This window comes from Habropoda laboriosa, unplaced genomic scaffold, assembly GCF_001263275.1.
Source record: "Habropoda laboriosa isolate 0110345459 unplaced genomic scaffold, ASM126327v1 scaffold9, whole genome shotgun sequence".
In the NCBI taxonomy this organism is placed as follows: domain Eukaryota; kingdom Metazoa; phylum Arthropoda; class Insecta; order Hymenoptera; family Apidae; genus Habropoda; species Habropoda laboriosa.
Window position 1 is genome coordinate 3,704,081 of NW_017100191.1, and position 21,408 is coordinate 3,725,488.

The following is a 21,408-nucleotide window of genomic DNA, read 5'->3' on the forward strand; positions in this document are numbered from 1 at the left end:
TATATACATATATATATATATATAAATATACATATATATGATAAACATCTCCACTGTTTCCTCGTAAATTATCATAAAGAATCCTCGTTTTATACTTTTTATTGCAGAGATCCATACACTTGACTAGTCTTTATCACCTTTAGTTTTATTTCTGTTCCCTTCAAATTATATTTCCCAAAGATATAAACAAATTCCTGTCCTCTCTCCATTACTCAAAATTTAATCTCTCTTATTTACAAACTTTTTAATACCTAGAAAGAAAAAGTATAATTCGAAATATTTTAATATGTTTGCAACATGCTTCGAGATTAATACTTCTATCAAAATTGCTTAAATAAACAAAAAAAAAACAGAAAAGAAAGAAAACGAATTCTACAATAAACATTTTGTATTTACCTTGTCCTTCTAGGTTTTTAGTGCATTGGTGGCAATATTTCTCACCGCGTAAAATTCTATCTTTTGAACTTATTAGTTCTTTCAATTTTTGTTTTACATTACTATTTCATGTTGTCAACATTTTATGATCATTGATAATTTTATTACACATCGGTTTATAAATAATTGAATTTTAATTATTCGATATTTTTTATTCAATGCTAAGTCCTTTCATTTTCCTATCCATTTATTTTTTTATTTGTAGAGGTTGTTACTCAATATTTCTGCATCAATGTTTCCCTTTCCTAAGATTGTTTCTTCTTATTCTTTTTCCTTGTACATCTGTATCCAACTCCTTTTACAGGTAAAGTACATACAAATATGTATTTGAAAAATGTTGTAATTTTTTATCTCAATGCACGAAATTTTTATATTTCATAAAAATATGCAACGATGTATAGCGATTTCGTTAATCCAGAACTGCACAAAATCCATAAAATTTGTTCCACAATGTTGAACGTTTACATCGATCTTCTTTGAATTTTTATTACTTGAATTTTAAGTGGATCAATAAAGAACGAAAATATATTCAATATTTTTTGAAATATATATATATACATATATACATATATATAACATTATAATCAAAGATGTGTTTTAAAAGAATAAAGAGAGAATCGTATATTGCCACACTTGATTTGAATTGTCACTGGTAAAATTCCTTTGCAATGAAAAGTTTGTAAGTTTTATTTATTCAACGATATTTAGATGTTTTCCGTTTATGAACTATTACAGCAGAGTGATAGTGTATGTATGTTCACTGCAATTAAAAAGTCTTCATAGTACATTGATTACAATTTGATCGGATTTTTTTCATGTGTTCGTGAGTATAATTATTCTGAAATTACAAACAGTGGATCAAAGTTGTATCTCATGTTTTTTGTTTTTTTAATTTTCTCCTTTGCCGTATTATACACATGGTATTGAATTACGATCACACGTATTAAAATATTCATAGAAAGTGGTACTCCATATATATTCAAGATAGCTCTCTATTTAAAAAAATACACTGTTTGTCTGGATAGATCTTTAAAATATAACTGGCAATGATACGTAGCTAGCTTCATATATTTAGCTATATAAATCTTACATTTAAGCAAAAATTTCCTATTACTATTATTAAATAACAGTTTTCGATTGATTAATAATTTATATTAACGTTACCATTGAAAAATACAATTATACAACACTACTTTGACTTCCTTTCTGCATGCTTTTTTTTACTTAGCAAATCAAAAGAAAAACGCGGAATCTTCTTTATTTAGCTGTTTAAAGAACAAGAAATGATTATTTTGTTACTTCTTTTCTCAACTAATTAAGATTACAAAGGATTGAGCAGAAAGGTATTGAAAATATCACAGTAAAGATAATCATTCTTTCTGTGTTATGAAATTATACCTTATGTCAAAACTATATGTAATAAAAATAAATTAGAACTACAATCAATCAAGTATAATTAAATATAAATGTGGCATATAATGAAAATATGTATGTACTAAAATAAAATAAATAAATATAAAAAAAAAGGAATTCAAATGTTATATACAATGTACCTTTTTTGTGCTTTAAGTTGATTAGCTACATACTGCAGCAAACCAGTAAGTTCGATATTATACTTTTTAAATATGGCTCCGCAGAACGAAGCAAGGGATTGGAGCCAGAGAGATATACTGGTGCCATCGTGCTTAAACCTATCTCTATCAGCACCAGCTAAAGCTTCCACAAGACAGTAACCAAGTACATCGTAAGAAATGTTTGTCAGGTATTTTAAAGAATCTACAACAGGTCCTGTAATACACGAAATAATTAAATGCATACCTGCTAAAGTCTTCAATAAATTACTTATAAAATTATCCCCATACCTATAAGATTATCGTACAGCTGAATTTGTATAAGAACATAATCGAATAATACACCAGGCGAGGAATGAGTGAGTTTGCCTATTGATCTTCCTACTGGTTTAATGGTTTCCTTGCTCACTCTCTTCATAATGGATTTTATTTTCTTCTGTGCGTCTGCTCTTTTCCGCAAAAGTGCAGCGTGCTGCAGAGGCGTATCATTCTTCCATCGAGCGTATAAACAGTATCGGTTTTGATATGGATAGTACTTTAAAATGTTCCACAGTTCCTCTGCGACGCAACAGTTGCAGTCCATAAAAGACAGCGAAGGCAGTAACGCCACATCGAGAATCGTCAATACGTCGTAATATAAATTATTATTTTTATCAACTGGTTGCTTATTCGTGTCTAAAGGACACTGCTTTATAGCGGCGTGACATAATCTCATAATTTTATACATTAAAACGGGATCGTGGTGTAAATTGGGACCGAGAACTATGAGCATTGGCAACAATTGATCGTGTATCTCTTCGAGATTTTCGATCGACTTTGGTGCAAGAGCGCTCTCCAAGGGCGGGACACTCCTGCCTTGTAACTTTGGCGATATTATACAGTGTCTAAAATATAACGTGATAGCACAGAATCTGAATTTAATTGTAATATGATTGTTTCAAATTTATAGTGATTCTATTGAATTCTGTAATGAATATATCATACAAAACATGACGTACTTGCGATAAACGGGTTCAATAAGGGATTGAATCATTTTGCACAGCGATAAAGCAATAGGACGTTGATCAGTGAGACTGTGATCTGGCAATCGATTGAACAAGTTTTGTGCTACTTCCCAAGCTCCAATTTCCAACAGCGCTTCACACAATCCGAACTTTTGATTACTTGCATATTTATCCTATTAAAAAATAATAATGTGAGTAGAACTTTTATTACGAGTAAAATTAATTACAATTATATACTCTTTTACCAGTGGATTTTCTTTCTCTTCTGGTACTTCTTCCTTATCCTTGGTAGAAATCACGCTTAATTTTCGAACATATTCCTTTGCTTGTTTCATTGCCTGTTCATGTTCTTTAATAATAGTCTTGTCATCTGGCACTAACCACGGCAATATATCGTCCAATTCAATAACGCCATGTTGCAACATGAGCGCGGTAACTTTTTGCAATGAAAATGGTGTTGCATTTACGGTAGAACAATATTTAAATCCTAGAACTTCGCAGAGTACCTGCTGGTCGCTCATATACGAACGAATTAAAGGAATAAAAAGTGCATCGTCTTGCGGTCGATTTTCAAAAGTTTCTAATAAAATATCGAGCACTCTGTTAGGGTCAAGGTTGAAATATCCTACAAAAAATATATGCGTGTGTAACTTCATGTATAGCTCCGATTAAATTGTGAAATTAATCCTAATAAATATTGAAACGAAATATTTTACCGATAAGAGACTTAACGATTTCCAGTATCGATGCTACTTCGTTTTCTGGACGTTCCTGATTCAATTCCACTATAAGTTTAGAATATCCTTCACTCTCTTCTCTAAATAAATTAAACTTCCGTTGTTTATAACTGCAAACAAACAATTCATATAAATTTTGCCTCGATTAAAATTATTACGTTTTATATCGAAACATGGAGAAAAAAATACATACTACAATTTTGTTTTCACTTTAATGAATTTAGTTTGAAAATTCTTATTTTTCAATGTTCCTACATCTTGTAATGTGTCAATTTCTAAACGTTCCTTCAATATCCTATCTGTGAGAAACTATATAAAAAGCAAATGACATAAATTAATTATGTCATTACAAATTTTTTAGTAGATGGTAAGTATTTTGGTCTTTTTGTTATCCTATTAAAATGATACCTTTTCTGATTCTTTTACTATATAATAAAAATTATTCCTTTCCTCATTATGTGCTTCTGCATCTATTAATGTAAATATATCCACAATTGCAGATGGTATTGCCCCATCAACACTCTGAAAATAAATATGCTTTATATGCTAAAGTTTATGATAAAATATATGCTTTTGCAGTAATCAGAAAAATAATAAATCATTGTAATAATAACTGCAGCTTTTGAACTTACCGTCAGTTCACCTAATGTCTGAACTACATTGTCCCTTTTTATGTTCCCACGGATTCCATTTGATATTAATTCGTACAATCCTCTTCTCCAATCTAAAAGTAAAGACAATACCACAAAAAAATGTAAAAAAATATGGAATTATAAAATGATTGCTACATATTACACAATATCATAAATGCACAAGATTAACTTTATGAATATTAATTGTTAGTGCTCGATAATTTCTTAACAGTTTATATTCATATAAAAAAGAAAAAAAAATTAACAAGAAACTAACAGATTTTATTTTTATTTTACATTTCAATTATAATCCATTAAATTATTAAATAGTTTAAATTATATCTTTAGTTATACTGCATATTTCCTATAATACAAAAAATATTTGCATAATGTATTCAGGTATACAAATAAAAAATGCTTAAAAATAATGTGTGACCACATTTTTTGAACATATAAAATTTCTGTTTATTTTTCATTTAACGTTCAAGGGAAAAATTTTTACAATTTAATATTACTTATTGCGTAAAGAATTAAAATGTTTACAAAATCACGAACATGAAAAGGAAAGATTTCGACGCGTGTAAAGTGTACACTGAAACATGAAACATAACTCAAGCTGGTAAGATAAATTTTGCAATAAGAAAGGCTCACCTGCAGTGTTGCCTTCCTTAAATTTGTGCTTGATTAACTTGAGGCTGCAAACAGTTGTTAATTGACAATTAACTCTTCAGAAGAGCGAGAAACAGGAGAGATAAGTTGCAACCATCAATTGCACAGAGTATGCAGTATCAATTCAATATTAATCGAACGCACTTTGGACGTTAACGCGTTAACCACTTACAAATCATTTTTTCCATGTTTATCCCATGCTTTCCATATTTCTGAATTCCACACTTTACCAGCCATTTTAATTCCATGAAAAGCTTTTTATGATTAAAAACAATTGTATCAACATCACAGGTTAATAGACTCCATTTTCCACCATTGCAAGCGTCCTCGAAGCTATCGTGGCGCGATCTTCCTTACACCATACATTATATCTAGTGTGGTATCTTTATTATGAAAAATCTTCGTCTATTTGCTATACAATTAGTTAACAATACCCCATTAATGAAAAAAGTGACATGGTATTAATTATAAAAAGATATAAAAGGAAAAAACTCCAAAGAAATTTCAATGGAAGAATTCTATAAAATGGTAATTTCAAACTAGTGATTAAAATATTTTACATAATGCGACGCACTTATTTTATACGTAGTAGGTTATACGTAATTTAAACATATTTTAAACGATTGCGTGCAAAATTATAAAAATAGTATTAAATTTAAGTAATATATATACATACGTGAAATACTTAATAATATAATAATTTTCTTATAATTTGACTTGCTTTTTCATTATTATAAGCGTATTTAAGTGTATTTTATGTAATAAATTTTATCACCATAGCGCTATAGAAAACCGATAAGTTTAGGAACGCTAAGAACTTTGGTTCTTTTGCTTCGAACCATTAATCGAAGAGGTACTGTCAGTTTTATATAAAATAGAATCGAAAAACATCTGGCTGCGAATTGTTAATAATAAATAACTTTTGATATAACCATATCGATTAATTACTGCATAATAGTACAAGTTGAATATTATTGCCAATTACAATTAAAATAAACACAAGTTCCACATTGTACGGTTTACTGATTTCTCTCTAACATAATTGGAACGATAACAAAGTTTGATTTAATATTTCACAGTAAAAATATATTGATTCTGTATAAATGTGTGTTTTATTTTAAATTTGGCTTTTGTTCTCGAATAATTTATAAATTTGTGTCCAACTTCTATCATAGATTTCTTGGTTATGTCACGTTGTGATGGTAAGTTCTGGAATTTTGTTTTCAGTTCAAAATGGCCAAGTCAACAGAGAAAAGGAGAAAGAGTGCTATTAACGAGGTTGTGACTCGTGAATACACCGTGAATCTTCACAAACGTTTGCATGGGATTGGATTCAAAAAGCGTGCTCCACGAGCTATCAAAGAAATTCGTAAATTTGCCGAGAAACAAATGGGAACACCAGATGTGAGGATTGACACACGTCTCAATAAACAACTTTGGTCCAAAGGAATTAGGTAAATCACATGCATTTTGTAATTAAATCAAATTAAAGGTTGCTAAGAATAAAACTGTTGCTATTTGCTAATCTAATATATTTTATTGATGATAATTTAAACAAATGTTGTATTTTTAGGAATGTACCATTTAGAGTTCGTGTACGATTGAGCAGAAGGAGGAACGATGATGAAGATTCTGCGAACAAATTGTACACTCTTGTTACATACATACCAGTTGCTACCTTCAAAGGTCTACAAACAGAAAATGTTGATGCCAGTCAAGATTGAATTATTTCTAATTAATAAATAGTTTTCATCAATTTTCGTGTCCCAAATTATTTCAATATTTTATTCCCTATTTAAATTTTAATACTAGTTTAATATTATTTGAATTCCAATATCAGTAACATTTTACTGCTTCAAAATTAGATTACTTAAATTTTAATCAAATCGTGATAATATTAGATGGAACGAGTTATTGATTTTCACAAATTTCAGGAAGTCTATAAAATTCCTCGCTAAATTAGTTACATCAATTTTAAATTTAGGAGAATTCAAACATAAAAAATTCCTTCGATCTGATATTGCTGTTTGTGGATAGATGATTGAAGACAGGGTTACCTTTGGAGTAATATATAGATTCCTCACGCTGAAATATCCCTAACTATACTGAATCACGATTTGCCACGAAATAGGAATATCTTATGTACCATATGGTTATCATGGCTAGTAGAAAAATGTTATCATTCTCAAATAACTTCAAGAAAGTTTATTATTCGTATGGATTCTGGCATTACGATACTGTATTACGGCTTGAGTAGTGTACATTCTGAAATAGAAGCAGTGAGTGTAAGTAATATTAAGCGATCGTACGAACGCGCACTAACAACATCGTTTTTCCATTAATTCGTGTAATATATAGCGAAATAATAATCCTGCTCTTTGTTTATACTTATACTGACACGAGTTGCTGATCTTTTATTAAAAACGCCAAATGTAACTCTATCTTTCTGTAATCGCTTTATTTACATGAGTGTCGGCATGATATTTTTTTTCTTTCGTTTTATTCGCGGTGGTGTATTTTATCTTAACATTCTTAGTTTTCTTATTTCGAATGCTCTTTAGGGAGCCCATTGTTTATTGTAGCATGCGAGAAGCGGTTCGCATGTGCGTGAACCTTTCCCATGATCGTTAAAAAGAAAAGAAAAGAAAAGAAAAAGAATAGAAAAAATAACTGATCCATCATGAGCTTGGGCGCAATAATTATTCTCCTTGATTAATTTGATTCAATTTGTCAGTGATCGATCACGCGGGCAATTTTTTCAAGTAAATCGCGCACTTAATTTATTCTGTTGGAACGGATGTGAATGCGCAGAGAAAGAATTTCATTTCGTAATTTCTTTTCCTTTACTTTTCTAAAAGTATTTTTATATGATATCCGCTATATTTCCTCAGCCGATTTCGTACAGTCAATTGTAATAATTCATAATGGATTGCGATGAGAAAAAAATAACTGTTCCGAAAAATATTTTATGTTTACCTTAATACAATTTTTAAATGAATTTTTTATTTTGTTAAAAAGGTACAGTAAAAGTTTCATTTTATGTAATTATTTTTTGTAACATACTCTATAAAATAATAAAGATTTGTAGATATATACATATATACATATACTTTCTATATATTGCAATGCTTTTCTCTTATGTTTCCCTTCTTCTTTTGTCCTTTCCCTCTAATATTTAACTTGCTTTATTAACTGCCTATCTAATATCTCTCATTAAACATTTATGCTGTACATAACACAATGTGTATTAACTAACTTTTAAAAGCTTAAAGTATTAGATATATATTCACAGAAAATATCACATTAACAAATATGCAAATTTTACATTTGGTTCTTTCTTCATATAATTTTCTGTTTTATTGTATAATGTTTTACTTTAAATGTATTACTATGACTTCATTTGAATTATTAGGTAATTTTATAATGGAGGGTGGTGGAGTACTTACAGCAGAACGCAGTCCAGCACGTGCAAATCTGCATGTAGCTTTCACTGAAAAAGGAGAGGTAAAGGAACGTAGAGAGAAATTTCTGACAGCTAAGTATGGATCACATCAGATGTCCCTCATTCGTAAAAGACTTGCAGTTGAAATGTGGTTATTTGATGAGTTAGAAAAATTATATGAAACAGTTGTAAGTTCAAGATTAACTTATCTATACTTAGAAACTGTTACATCATTCTGAACAAACATAATCATTTATTATTAATTTATTGTTTAATTTGCAGAATGACAGTGGTAAAAATCGGGAAGTTGAAATTGACATAGATGAACTCCTTGACATGGATAGTGATGATCATAGACGAAGATTTTTGCAAGTATGAAGTGTACATTATGTAACTGTTATTGTAAATGATATAAATGGAATATTTTATCTTATTGTTTTATTATCTTTTACAGGAACTACTGGTTGATACAAAGAAATCTTCACATGATGTAAATGTAAGTACCACTATTGTAGCCTCAATAAATTTGTAATCACTTGTTGTTAGTGTTATAATGGTATATGATTTGTGACTAATTTATTAATTCAAGATGTTCTACCTTAAAAATACTATCAAGTAAATTAGATAAATTAATACAAGTTCGAGTATGGTGTACCATTCATGGTGTTCTAGTGGAATAGTTTGTCATAGAAAAATTGGTAATTGTTACTAACGCAAGTTTATCTATTTATTTATATGTTTCAGAAATTCATTAATGATTTACTTGAAAAAGCTAAAACACTTTGAAGAACTTTCGCGTTCTTCTTAACACTTACGTGTTTGCAAGGACTTTTTTGAAGCATTAACAAATTTGCTCAGATTTGGAACGAGTCAAAGACATATTCAAGCCTTAACGAGTCGCGCAGACGCGACTCAAATGCCAATTTATCATTGTACTTGGATCGAACTTAATGGGGAAAAAAAAACATCAAATGACTCTGCACAGTTTTATTCTAGCATATATTATTTCATATTGAAATCGTAAGCATTAGTATCTGACTTATCTTAGTACAATGGCTAACTTTGTTAGTTATTTATGTGCGCATCGCATATCAAGTAATAAACCTCACAGTACACTGCCTTGCTGTACGATCCATCCAGTGTGATGTATAGTAGAAAAGTTCATTCTTCTACACTCTAGTTTTGTATGCATTCTATACTCCATTGTTCGTAGTAATATTTATGTTATTAAGAATTATTAACTAACAATACTTCCAAACATTGTAACTATACCAAATAATTTCTATGCATATCTTATGTTTATTAAATTACCCCAACTGAGAATACAATTGGGTTAAAATGGGTTAATATCTTTATGTTGTAGTGTAATGAATTAATACAATTTTTTATTTATTTTAGAAAAGACTTTAAGGGAGTAAAATATGCAAAAATTTCGCATCGAATGCTTGTATGAATTTAAAAAAAAAAGAAAAAACATGAAAAAAAAAGGAAGAAAAATTTGTTTGATAATATAATAAAAGCGTGTATATTTCAGATGATATTATCACTGGCATAGTACTATTAAAACGTGGAAATGACACCTATCGTTGCTCCAATACCGAATCAGTATTGAAAATTATCGTGTCGCAGAAATGTCGTAAGTTTCATTCGTTTTTCGTAATGATTGATTAAAATTCTTGTTAAGTAGTTAATCAAAAGAAAAATGAAAAAAACATTCCTAAATTTTAAAGGAATATTCGAATCTTTAGATTCTATACAATGTGTCGAAAATTTTTTAATTACTTTGTTACATTATATAATCATGTTGTTAATTTCAAGATTTTAAATTTCTATTTATACACGTGTTATACTCGTTTAAATGATAAATACCTATCATTTCTAAAGATGAATTTTTAATTGATCAATTTGCGTATCTGTCTCGAGTCGAAAAAAAAAGAAAGAATAACGTACAAGTTATCTGTTTTGATGGCCTCGTTTGGATAAAATAAATGTGAGGAAATGAAAAATATGCGTGAACGTATAGTACAAGTTAGCGTTTTTGTGTTACGTAAATGCGCCGTCGCAACAGAACGCAATCATAGGTGACATTTATACGCTTTATCAACGGTCATTTAACATACGAGCTATTGTGTAAAATGTATCCATAGTCGTTGTAAAAGAGGAAGGAAGTGAACTTTAACACGAACTTCTGGAAACACAAAGGATCTCTTGCACCGATGTATCTCGCATTATTACTTAAAAACAAAAAAAAAAAAAAAACAAAAAAGACTGCACAAATGGAATTTACCTTCCTCTTAAACAAAACAACTTATATTAGATGCGTACAGAAATCACCAGACATTGAAAACAGTATGATAAGATGGATATATTATCGAAGATTGAACACATGGTATCGGATGTTGAATGATATGAGCACGTTCTCACACACAGCGAACCAAACAGAAAATTTAAAGCAATACCGATTATGTGATCATTTAGATGATACGTCTTCACAAGAACAAAAAAAATATTAAAAAAGCTATGTTCGAGGCTTAATGGTTATCTCGTATTGCGAAAAAAACGCGTACGATCTCTGTAGTGTTATTAATCCCCATTAAAGGAAAAATGAAAATCCGATTTTATCCAAGGAAGGACTACCGAGTCATAAATCAATCACGAGATATATTAGGGTGTACAGAGATTCATCTGCCACTCTATGTTGGCAAAATGTGATCTTTGTGGACTTCTTCGCGGGCATAGAAACAAATGTGTTTAGATTTAACTTTCTACCCCCTCCCCTCATAAGTAAAAACTTCCATACGATTTAGGTGAATAATGTCTAATTAAAGGAAAAAGCGTTAAACTCGTCTTGTCACCCATTACGTATATTTAAAAACTTTATACGAAAAAATATATGTGAATGTGTAATTAAGATTAGGAAAGTAAAAACCTATACAATAAACCTTGATCTCATAAACAGTGTGCAATCGTGACGTGTTCGTTCGCTCTTAGTCGAGCAAGAGTCATTTGATAATTTATGGTTGATTTGTACCGAACGAATACGTCAGAACTTAATCAGAGTTTATTGTATTAGAAACGATACAATCAATTGGTGCACTTGTGATTTAGTGTTGTACAACAGTATGCGACCTTCGATAGAATTATGTTCATCGAATCGACACGAAGGAAAAAAAGGGAAAAAAGAAATTATGAAGTTTTTAAATTTTATCGCCAGAGAAAATATCTCGCTGTGTCACGATTCCTTTTGTTTCTTTGGTTTTTCCATTATGCGATAAGTAGAAAAGCGTGGTTAAGTGCTTTGCGTGTAATGCTCGTCTAGGCATGTGAAGAATGTTTCGTAATACGTATTGTTCCGGCTTGGTGTCTTTAAAAAAAGAAAAAAAAAAAAGAAAAAGAAATAGAAAGGCGTTAGAAATACTTGTGTGTAATTGGAATGATGCGACTTCAAGATTATTTTCTCGGCGAATCGTTTTGCAAGACATATGGGAAATACTTAATGTCTCGTAAAAAAAAAATATATATTATATATAACAATAAAAGGTGAACATGTAACCACCCATAAATCTGATTGAAATGGCATCAGAATTTCCCATCCCCGTGTGAATGTCTTGGAATGTTAATGTTGTAATACTGAATCAAATTAATCCATAATACTCTTAAGTAAGGGAAAAGCACTTTTACACTGACTAAACAAAACATTGAACTTCCGCATTCGTGGCGCGATTGAACGAGGATGAAGATGATGAAGAGACCGTAGAAAATTTACGATTCCTGTTCCTTGCGTTTTAAATTGGCAATACCGCCATTTCCGCGAGGAAACCATATTTTGCATCAACATGTACTGATTATGTAAGAGATTGTATTTACTTGCACAAACAAAATAAGAATTGGATAACAGAAAAATGTATTACTCATTTCTTTTCTTTATTTTCAACCTTCTTACCTTATTATATAATAAATTAGAAATTACATTTCAAAACATTTCTTTCTGTTTCATTTAAAATTACAAGAACGCATTTTCACTTTAATTTAAAATTTTTTTAATTATCTTTAGAACATGATATAACAATTGTTTCATTTTAATAAAAATATTTATTCACTAACGTGGGATCTAGTTCAAAATTGCGTGATTATATCAAAGGTTTTATTCATTATATTGTACAGAATTTCGTCGCAGTTACAGTGCACGTAGTGGATCGCAATACATGTTTCTCATAGAAAATTTTCTGAAAAAATCTTGGCTTGAATAAAGATATACGAGATGTGATATACGTTCGCGTAAATAAATCTGCCTCAATGGGTGCGATAATTCCTGCATGATACTACACATCATTCTTCCATCCGTCCGTAACGTTCGTAAAAATATGTCACCATCTATTAGCGTTGCTCGCGCGTAATTACGTCACGGTACACCGAGTCAAGCGTAAGACACGTTAATCGATCGGTTTCGTAATTGGAACAAGAGAAAGATTCGTATAAATACTTTACATAGCGATGCCTCGATATCGTTTTTACTTCGATCAAAGCTTATGAGTTCCTGATACCGAGCGCCTGCTCTAATTCCGCGCGCTTCTGTTGAACCTTCGTGTAGAAGTACCGGCAAACAGCTTCTTGTGCCCATGGCTGGTAATAGAATTCTGCCCTGCGTTCTTCTTCCGGATTGCCAACTACGTCGATCATTGTTTTTAAGTCCCTCGTTTGCGATATAATCCACTTGTTGATGAACTGTTGAGGATCTTTGGCAAAACTTAGAAAGAACTCCCGATTCGTTTTCAGTTGGTTGATCGTTTCCACTGTTTCGTGAATTTTGTTGTCGAGACTCTGAATCTCTTGCTGACTAGCGGTTGACAGCAAGAAATTGTTCATCTGGGTCTTCAATGTGTCGTCGACCTCCACGTCTATGTCGTAGCACGCAGTCTGTTTTGTTTCTGTACCTGAATGATATGAAATGTAAACATGCTTATTTTTTAACGTTTTTAGATTTTGGAGTGTTTTTAAATTATTTTTAAATGTACCTTCTACGCTGATAACGTGATTGATTACAATAGGATCTGGTGGATGAAGCAGTGGGTTCAAACGCTGTGGAATTTCCGCGAATTTCATCCTTGAACAGGCGAATATTTGCTCCAGATATTTATCACAATTTATGAATTCCCTTTCGTGACTATCTTGAAGCTTGTGTGTTTTTATATACTGCCAGAGGGCGGAGATGATCACGGGCCGCGTTTGTGTATGTACACCTAAAAGTCTCGCTAATCTGGGATCTAGTTTGAACTGTGCATAAAAAAAATTAATTTTTTAAATTGTAGTTTTCTTTATGTACATTTATTTAATTAGAAAAATATGGAATATTACTTGTAAGGGTTGGTAGTCAAGGAGCAGAAGAATAGTGCACCGAACATTTTTGTCTCCAGGTCTCTTTACTTGGAAACCATCAGTTTCTTGTGTGGTCAGTGTGCGGTGCCATTCGACCAAATGATTATCGGGTCCATACAGATCTTTATCCAATTCTATAACTAGACTTTTGAAAAAAGAAGAGAACTTCCTCTTTACCTGAAAATTTGTATACAAATAAAAACCTATTTTAATTTTTTGTATTAATTGTTACCTTATTGGGATCGTTTTTCGTATCATCTAATAACCGCCCTTCAACTCTGAGTTCCCAAGACGCGACAGAGCCTTCTTCACCATCACCAGCTTCTTTCGCCGGGTAAAAAGTGTTCGAAATAAATATTCGTAATTTTCGTTTTTGTTTCATTGGACGTTTCAATGCTTCCTGTATATCAAGCCGTTTTCTCATTATGGTCGCATCCAATTTCCTTTCGAATGCAAGCAAGTCCATATAAGCTTGAGATTCAGGCACTAAATCGCGCACTTTTTGTGGCAGTATTTTATCCGCCAACTTTTTCTTCTTCTTGGATGTGGAATGTGAAAAATCACTGTTCCAAAAATACCTATATGAGTTTGTGTAAAAATCATAGATTCAAAAATCAATAAATCAATTTTGAAGCTTATGAGATGCAGTGAAGTTCCTGGCAAATCGACAAATGGTTTTTTTTAAATGCAAAATGATACACACTACGAATTATTCTTTTAACAGAAATGGTAATACACTTGTTAAATCAATTACTTAATATAATGAGTTAATGGGCAAAGTAATAGCAATACAAATGCGTGTTAAAAAAAAAACCATGCAGTGTTAGTGCACTTACGGTTTCTGTTGTGACATAGGAATACGTTGATCCGCGCTTCTCTTCCCAACTGGTGGAGTAGGCATTGGACCTTGACGCATGTTTGAATAAGGCTGACTTGCTCTTATTATACTTGCTGGGCCAGGGCCTGCATTGGCCATTTGTGGAGGAGGAGTGAATCCAGATCTCTGTTGCATCTACATGAAAAATGAATTTGTAAAAATCATACTACTGTAATATAATTTAAGTATTCCATACACTGTATACTCACAGGAAAATTTGGTCCAGAATATTGCCTTAAATTTGGAGGCACAGATGATGCTGCATATCTTTGAGGTGGAGGGCCATTATTCCCTGCATTTGGTACAGGAAACCTTTGTGCCATGTTCCTTTGGTGATTATCCTACTGGTTAAAATCAATAAATCTCTTATTTACATAGACAGTTGTGTACAATTTACAATTGTAACAATTATATAGAAGTCACTTTGAAATAAATATACACTTTTCATCATACAACAAAATGATGTGAATCATTATCAAACTACAGTATTTTATTAGAGTAACTTTATTTACATTTCACTTTTATACATCATGTCATTTACTTTTTACACAGAAGTGAAAGATGGTATATTTTTAACGAACAACATGATTTTTCTGTCAAACTTTCAAGGGAAACAAAAACATAACCTTCGAAAGTATACCTAATTACAACCTTATACAGGTTACAATTAATCGCAGTATTTTACACGCGTTGTAACATCATCAATGAAACGGTTAAATTCACAACATAATTGGCAAAAACATAAGAGAAATAGAATTAAAACACTGTGTTAGAGGCTTCCTTGAACGTCCGTCAGAATGGAGTACATTTTCTATCACAACATAGTTCCACTTGGAACGCTCCAAACTGCAATGTTTTACAGCTCGATCTGAATTGAAGTGCGGAAGAAAACGAGGAAAGAGAGAAACAAATCCCGTGAATAATAAAAAAAAGAACCTACACCTTTAAAGCTTCTATTCACTTTCTGCCAGGGTTAGTAAGCTCTCGAAAAGCGGCGGATTACGGACGAATAATTTTTCCGTTTTGTCGCTAAGGGGGCGTTATTGTCTGCTGCACTTTCTAGGGATTGTTTTTTTATTGGTAACATTGCCCAATTTAATTTTGAATGATCGAAAACCTGTTTATAGCAACAATAGAAATGATTTCAGAGATAACTGTTTCAAATTGTTATATAGAGGTTCTTTAAAAAACAATTATGAAGAACCTTTATTCTAAATAACTGTTATAAGAAACTGAAATTTCTGACTATGTATACATATATTTCGATTACAGTTTCTATATCGGTTTCAAAACGGTTCTTGGAATCACAAAATATAAAAACATTTTACCATGCCATTATTTTGTAACATGAAATGTGTTTGTTAATATAAATGCTTTTTTTTAAACAGTTTTAGTCATTTTTTTACCATATTATTTTTGGACACCCTTTGCAACACAGTCTCTTAACTTATTTTCCACTCGTATTAACATCATTCTTCAATCATATCCCACACAAGAAATAATCCAGGGATGTTAAATCTGGTAATCACGATGATAAAAATGCCATAAAAAAAGGCCTAAAAATCCACGTGCGATTAATTATTCCATCTTCAAAGAATTCTCGGTTGTTCTCCTAGAGTTATTGTCCTTTATCTCTCTTTTCTTTCTAAAGAAGCTTCACTATCCATGTTTTGAGAGAATTATAATATATCCTGTGGAAATTTTTGTTTCGGCAGAAAAATCGAGAAAAGGAGTTAGTCAATTTTGGACCTGGAATAAGGATGCATTTTCAATACCCCCGAAAAACTCAATTTAGTGTGTATTATCTATAAATGGTAATTTCTCGAAAGAGAAGGAGACGGGCCGCCGCGTGCACGGTCGATCACCAATCTTATCTTTATCGGTTGTCCCGACGAATGAGAAGCTTCACTTTTTGATCAACAAGTAACTACAGCGCCTAGCAAGGCCAAGAATGCAACATCTGTTTTAGATGATGTTAAAGCAATATAAGTATCAATCGTACTTAATGCTCGATAGCAGATGATTTTATACAACTACATTTCGTTCTTTTCGAACAGATTAACGTCAGAGTTACAAGAAATATTAGAAATAAGTATAGGAACCGTAATCAAAACAGATATAGTCAGAAATTTCGGATCCTTATAACAGTCATTTAGTATAAAGGTTCTTCATAATTGTCTTTAAAACGAAATGATTGCGTGAATAATATTTTCTACGATAATTTTATTGTAGTTCCTTTTCATGTAAAAAAAAAAATAGTGCAATGTAGGAGTTATGTTTTTTTAATGTATCAAAATAAAGAATTAACGACTCTTCTTTGAATTCTTAAAATTATTCATCTGTATAATAATATCTTGAATTCCTTCTAACATTGAATAAATGATTAATAGACGGTAATAATAGAATACCTTGAATGCCACCCGCGCACGCGGTTTCTCATGAAAATTAATCATAATGCGCGTGGATATAATTTCGTAGAAATCAGGTTTAAATCGTGAACGCGCTTAAATTCGACCATTCGTTCTGTTTGTTAGGAACTTTGATTCGATTACATTGGAAATAGTCGAAATTCATTGAAACTCGACGAAAAATTTGCATTCTAACAACGAACAGGGGAAATGGAAATACGCAGGACGTTGCGATTATATTTAAACCTGAGTCAGTAGCCAGCAATGTTCGCCAGTGAATAATCCTCCATATCGTTAGATTAAGAACTGCGTCGATTATGCAATCTTCTCTTATCAGCTGTTGATAAAAATTCCGCTTACATAAAAGACAGCCTTAAGGAAGGTTCACAGGCGATTCTTTATCATTTTTCCTTCTCGAATATGTACTGTTGACAAATACTCAAATATTGTTGAGCACTCAAACATATTTTTTTTATTTGAAACATATTAATCAAAATTTTTTAAATTCCGTTTATCTGAAACAAACACACAATGAAGTTTCATGCTTGTTATGAGTAAGGTTATGTCTGAAATTATACTGAAGAAAAAATATTAAAAAAAACATGGCACTTTAAATAAAAGATGACACATCCTTTTTTAAATAAAAAGCAGTTCTTCTATTTACATATTTGTGCCAAATTTTATAAAGGTAAATTCAACGATGTTAGAATATTTAAAGACAAATATTTCCTTTAAAGGAAGTCGCCATATTGGATATGAAAACGATACCATACTTCTGCGAGACGCCTTGGCTGTCTATGTGAATTCAAAAAGTGGATCAGCGTAATAATAACTTGACCTATATAGTGGTTGGTTATTTACAGAAAAAAACTGTGACACTTTGCGAAACCGAATTTCCTTTTCTTTCTATTTTTCGAATATTTGAAACGCCGATGGCGACGAAGGGAAAAGCGCTTTGGGCAATGATGCAGGCGGAAGTTGAGGAATATAGTGCAGAATGAAATGAAGAAAATTATTTTTAAATGACAATTTAAAGTTTTGCTTTTTAGGTTAGTAAATTTAAGAACACTTTACCTTACGAACATTGTGTCAGTAAAGGTTAGGTGTTTTAATAAATATATAAATATATGAATCTTCATGGATAAATTATAATTATGTACAATGTATTATGTGAAATATATTGTTATCTGTAACATGTAGTTATTTTTTATTTGTAATTAGAAATAATTGGAAATTTTTCATAACAATTACAATATTATTGTAAATAATTAATTAGTACAATTTTATTATACTACTCCGTGTTTTTTCAAGATTTTGTCTATTGTTATAGCTATTGTTTTGCTTGCTGTGACACCAGTAAATCTATCTTTATATATCCTAGCACAAATACTTAAAATAATTAAAAAAATATGTCATCTTGTATTTAAAGTACCACCGTTTGTTTTTTTTTTTTCATATATTTTCTTCCGTTTCTGATTACTTTCACTATAATTATTTATGTTATTATTAAGCAATCTATTTAGTTTGAAATCAGAAACAAGTTGAATATTTTAGACTTCATTTACAAAATTCATGAACATCAATTAAAAGCTACTTATGCTATCTTAAATACACTTCTTTATTTTCAACAATTTAAAAAGACAATGCCTGACACTGAACCAAACCTAACGAATACTTATCTGTAACACATACAACTACCAGAAAAGGTGAAATAAGTGAAGCAAATGCTCGGTACAGTAACCAAGACAGCGGAAGGAGAATTATCTGGAATTAGTCAGCCTCTCGATCTATCACCACCTACGGTACGCATATACTTTCAACGTTCCACTTTTAATTCCAAGTCCAAACACAGGAAAGCATCATCCAACCACTGTAAACCATGCAAACTTCCTGCTCCCTTTTTGAATTTTCCTAAGCGAAATTAGGCGCACTTACCCTACGCTAGATCCAACGTCAACTTTCAGCTTCTTTAACTCAATTTCTTCTCGTTCATTCTTCTTGATCTTCACTTAACCCGATCACTTCTTTCAAGTTCGTTAAATACACTGTTGGTGGAGAAAACTGACGATCGCATGATTTTCCATAGCGTTTTCTCAGCTGCACGTGCAACACAGCTTGGCAGCCGCGGTTTTGGAAATCCTCCGTGTCTCGTCCCCTGTCCAAATGAATAAGACGCTAATATTAGACGGTCGAAAAGCGTGGAAAGCGGCAACCACTCACACAGCCGCGATCCGCGGCGTCTTTTTTCGAAACACGCGAAACATCGTCCACCCGTGTTGGACAGCTTCTTCAAGGAGCGTGGGACGTGTTCCCGCCATTGCTCGCGGGTATAAGAGGGACCAACCATCAGCCTGAGCACTTCAGTCCTCTGAAAGAGACAACAGGCTACTACAGGATGGCTCTCGAACGTCAAGTGCGCGCCAAGGTATGGCCACGAGGTTTTTTGTGCGCGTCCAAATTCTTCTTCTTTTTTCTTTTTTGGTTTTCACCGTGAATAAGGAGAATTTCGAACGGAAGTCGCTGGAAGTCCAATATGTGATCTATTGTGATTTTTATTGCTGTTCTTTTTCTTTTCTTCTTTTGGTGACGATTGGTTGCTTTATCGGGTCTTGTGAAGCAACGTTGAGTTTCCTGATGTTGAACTTCGTTCTTTTTAATTGCCTTCCAATGTTCTTCGTTTCAATTTACAATGGACAGAATTTTTATTGGATTCTTGGGTGCTTGCGCTCTTGGACTTATAGATCCTTTGATTCTTGGGCTCGTGGATCCCTAGATACTTGGATACTTGGTTTCCTGAATTCTTGAATCCTGGATCTTTGGATTCTTGCATCTTGAAATTATCGGGTTCTTGAATTCCTGAACTTAGATCTTTGGATTTTTTGACTCTTACTCTCCTGGATCCCTGGATTCTTAGATCTTTGGATTCTAGGATTCTTGGATCCCTGGCAGCTTCCTACTTTCGAATAAAATTATTCTTAACATCATTTCAAGTTTATTAAGAAGAATTGAACAAATTTTTAATTAAAATAAAACCAAAAAAATTAACAAAGAATTGTCGATTTAATTAGAATTCTCATTGTAGATCGCTGCAAAGCGTAATCCAGAACAGGAGAAGGAGGCTCAAGAATGGATTGAGAGCATTCTGGGCAAGAAGTTTCCTCCTGGTGAGGCATTCGACGATGTTCTGAAGGACGGACAGGTCCTTTGTGAACTGATGAACAAAATTTCCCCTGGATCTGTCCCCAAGATCAACTCCTCCGGCGGTCAATTCAAAATGATGGAGAACATCAACATGTAAGAAGATTTATAAATTATCATAAATCCTTCATTTTTCGTTTCTTATTCTTGCAAAATGTAATTGCTTTTTTATACTAGGTTCCAGAAAGCTCTGAAGGATTACGGAGTGGACGATGTTGACGTGTTCCAAACGGTCGATTTGTGGGAGAAGAAGGACATGGCGCAGGTTGTGACGACTCTCTTCGCTCTTGGTCGTACGGTAGGTTTAATTAAAAATACAACTTCGTTAATATTCACTCAGTTTAATTTCATTCCCAATTTAATACAGATTTAAATCTGAACATGATTATACATGAATTTAAAGGTAATTCGAGTTCACGTTAAAATTTATTATTAGAAATTTATTATTAGAAGTGGGAATTCAGTTACAGAATTAAATTTAAACAAATTATCCGACTTCCTTTTTCTTCGTTCAAATTTCCAAATTTAATTTCTTAGTTAAATTCGAACACATTACAATTTCCAATCTAAATTAAACAAAATCTCAAGCTACTCTAAATTTACATTTTCCCCAATTCTTCACATGTTCGAAATCACTTTAACTCCACTTGAATTCTAAATTTAGAAAAATATCACAAGTCACTCGAAATTCACACTTTCTCCAAATCACAAGCATTTCCTCCTACGTTGCAGACATACAAGCACCCAGAATGGAAAGGACCATACCTGGGCCCCAAGCCAGCAGAAGAGTGCAAACGCGAGTTCACCGAGGAACAACTTCGCGCTGGAGAGTCGGTGATCGGTCTCCAGGCTGGTTCCAACAAGGGTGCCACCCAATCTGGCCAGAGCATCGGTGCCACTCGCAAGATCCTCCTTGGCAAATAAACCAAATGAACCATCTCTCATCGAGAACTCTCGTTTAGCCTACCAAAAAAGAAAAAAAGAAAAAAGAAAAGCGAAAGAAACAAGAAATTTGTATTTTGTATGTACGTGTATATACAATATATATAATATGTATTT

General features: G+C 32.1%; 5 protein-coding genes across 8 annotated transcripts in view; 3 read left to right on the top strand and 2 right to left on the bottom strand.

Annotated features, from left to right (window-relative positions):
• Positions 1-5,376, bottom strand: part of LOC108580303 (THO complex subunit 2) — a 9,924-nt gene extending 4,548 nt beyond the window's left edge. Inside the window, exons 1-10 of the mRNA XM_017944023.1 lie at positions 5,221-5,376; positions 5,031-5,074; positions 4,380-4,471; positions 4,156-4,269; positions 3,941-4,056; positions 3,727-3,857; positions 3,256-3,635; positions 3,005-3,183; positions 2,298-2,890; positions 1,989-2,223 (exon numbers count right to left, since the gene is read on the bottom strand). Of these exons, the coding sequence (XP_017799512.1) occupies positions 1,989-2,223; positions 2,298-2,890; positions 3,005-3,183; positions 3,256-3,635; positions 3,727-3,857; positions 3,941-4,056; positions 4,156-4,269; positions 4,380-4,471; positions 5,031-5,074; positions 5,221-5,285 (1,949 nt within the window). The 5' untranslated portion in view covers positions 5,286-5,376. The remainder of the gene's footprint in view (positions 1-1,988; positions 2,224-2,297; positions 2,891-3,004; positions 3,184-3,255; positions 3,636-3,726; positions 3,858-3,940; positions 4,057-4,155; positions 4,270-4,379; positions 4,472-5,030; positions 5,075-5,220) is intronic.
• Positions 5,377-5,852: 476 nt separating this feature from the next.
• LOC108580338 (60S ribosomal protein L31) lies at positions 5,853-6,774 on the top strand. Its single transcript, XM_017944070.1, has 3 exons — positions 5,853-5,901; positions 6,276-6,502; positions 6,622-6,774. The coding sequence occupies exons 2-3, from the start codon at positions 6,282-6,284 to the stop codon at positions 6,770-6,772; spliced, it is 372 nt and encodes a 123-aa protein (XP_017799559.1). The 5' UTR covers positions 5,853-5,901; positions 6,276-6,281; the 3' UTR covers positions 6,773-6,774.
• A 492-nt stretch (positions 6,775-7,266) lies between these two features.
• On the top strand, positions 7,267-9,362 carry LOC108570088 (protein phosphatase 1 regulatory subunit 14B). The gene is made up of 5 exons (XM_017931876.1): positions 7,267-7,333; positions 8,461-8,678; positions 8,773-8,862; positions 8,945-8,986; positions 9,235-9,362. The coding sequence occupies exons 2-5, from the start codon at positions 8,472-8,474 to the stop codon at positions 9,274-9,276; spliced, it is 381 nt and encodes a 126-aa protein (XP_017787365.1). The 5' UTR covers positions 7,267-7,333; positions 8,461-8,471; the 3' UTR covers positions 9,277-9,362.
• Positions 9,363-13,017: 3,655 nt separating this feature from the next.
• LOC108580336 (brahma-associated protein of 60 kDa) lies at positions 13,018-19,301 on the bottom strand. 4 transcript variants are annotated; one of them, XM_017944065.1, is made up of 7 exons: positions 19,087-19,301; positions 14,953-15,084; positions 14,703-14,878; positions 14,099-14,429; positions 13,846-14,043; positions 13,506-13,764; positions 13,018-13,424 (listed from the first exon to the last, which is right to left on the bottom strand). In XM_017944065.1, exons 2-7 carry the CDS (start codon positions 15,064-15,066, stop codon positions 13,018-13,020), a joined length of 1,485 nt encoding a protein of 494 aa, XP_017799554.1. In that variant the 5' UTR covers positions 15,067-15,084; positions 19,087-19,301. The 4 variants fall into 4 exon arrangements, with proteins under 4 accessions (XP_017799554.1, XP_017799556.1, XP_017799557.1 ...); XM_017944067.1 differs by having other exon boundaries at positions 14,953-15,087; XM_017944068.1 differs by lacking the exon at positions 19,087-19,301 and adding an exon at positions 15,686-15,790.
• Positions 19,302-19,492: 191 nt separating this feature from the next.
• Positions 19,493-21,351, top strand: LOC108580318 (muscle-specific protein 20). The gene is made up of 4 exons (XM_017944043.1): positions 19,493-19,576; positions 20,234-20,445; positions 20,527-20,647; positions 21,082-21,351. Exons 1-4 carry the CDS (start codon positions 19,547-19,549, stop codon positions 21,271-21,273), a joined length of 555 nt encoding a protein of 184 aa, XP_017799532.1. The 5' UTR covers positions 19,493-19,546; the 3' UTR covers positions 21,274-21,351.
• Positions 21,352-21,408: the final 57 nt, after the last annotated feature.

Bases quoted from the DNA above. Each gene is read 5' to 3' on its own strand.
- LOC108580338 (XM_017944070.1), top strand. From the start codon at position 6,282: ATGGCCAAGTCAACAGAGAAAAGGAGAAAGAGTGCTATTAACGAGGTT. The intron at 6,503-6,621 runs GTAAATCACATG...TTGTATTTTTAG, and splicing joins CTTTGGTCCAAAGGAATTAG to GAATGTACCATTTAGAGTTC.
- LOC108570088 (XM_017931876.1), top strand. From the start codon at position 8,472: ATGGAGGGTGGTGGAGTACTTACAGCAGAACGCAGTCCAGCACGTGCA. The intron at 8,679-8,772 runs GTAAGTTCAAGA...TTTAATTTGCAG, and splicing joins AAAAATTATATGAAACAGTT to AATGACAGTGGTAAAAATCG. The intron at 8,863-8,944 runs GTATGAAGTGTA...TATCTTTTACAG, and splicing joins ATAGACGAAGATTTTTGCAA to GAACTACTGGTTGATACAAA.
- LOC108580336 (XM_017944065.1), bottom strand. From the start codon at position 15,066: ATGGCACAAAGGTTTCCTGTACCAAATGCAGGGAATAATGGCCCTCCA. The intron at 14,044-14,098 runs GTAACAATTAAT...ACAAATTTTCAG, and splicing joins CGAAAAACGATCCCAATAAG to GTAAAGAGGAAGTTCTCTTC. The intron at 13,425-13,505 runs GTACATTTAAAA...CATATCATTCAG, and splicing joins TCACGTTATCAGCGTAGAAG to GTACAGAAACAAAACAGACT.
- LOC108580318 (XM_017944043.1), top strand. From the start codon at position 19,547: ATGGCTCTCGAACGTCAAGTGCGCGCCAAG. The intron at 19,577-20,233 runs GTATGGCCACGA...TTCTCATTGTAG, and splicing joins AACGTCAAGTGCGCGCCAAG to ATCGCTGCAAAGCGTAATCC. The intron at 20,648-21,081 runs GTAGGTTTAATT...CCTACGTTGCAG, and splicing joins TCTTCGCTCTTGGTCGTACG to ACATACAAGCACCCAGAATG.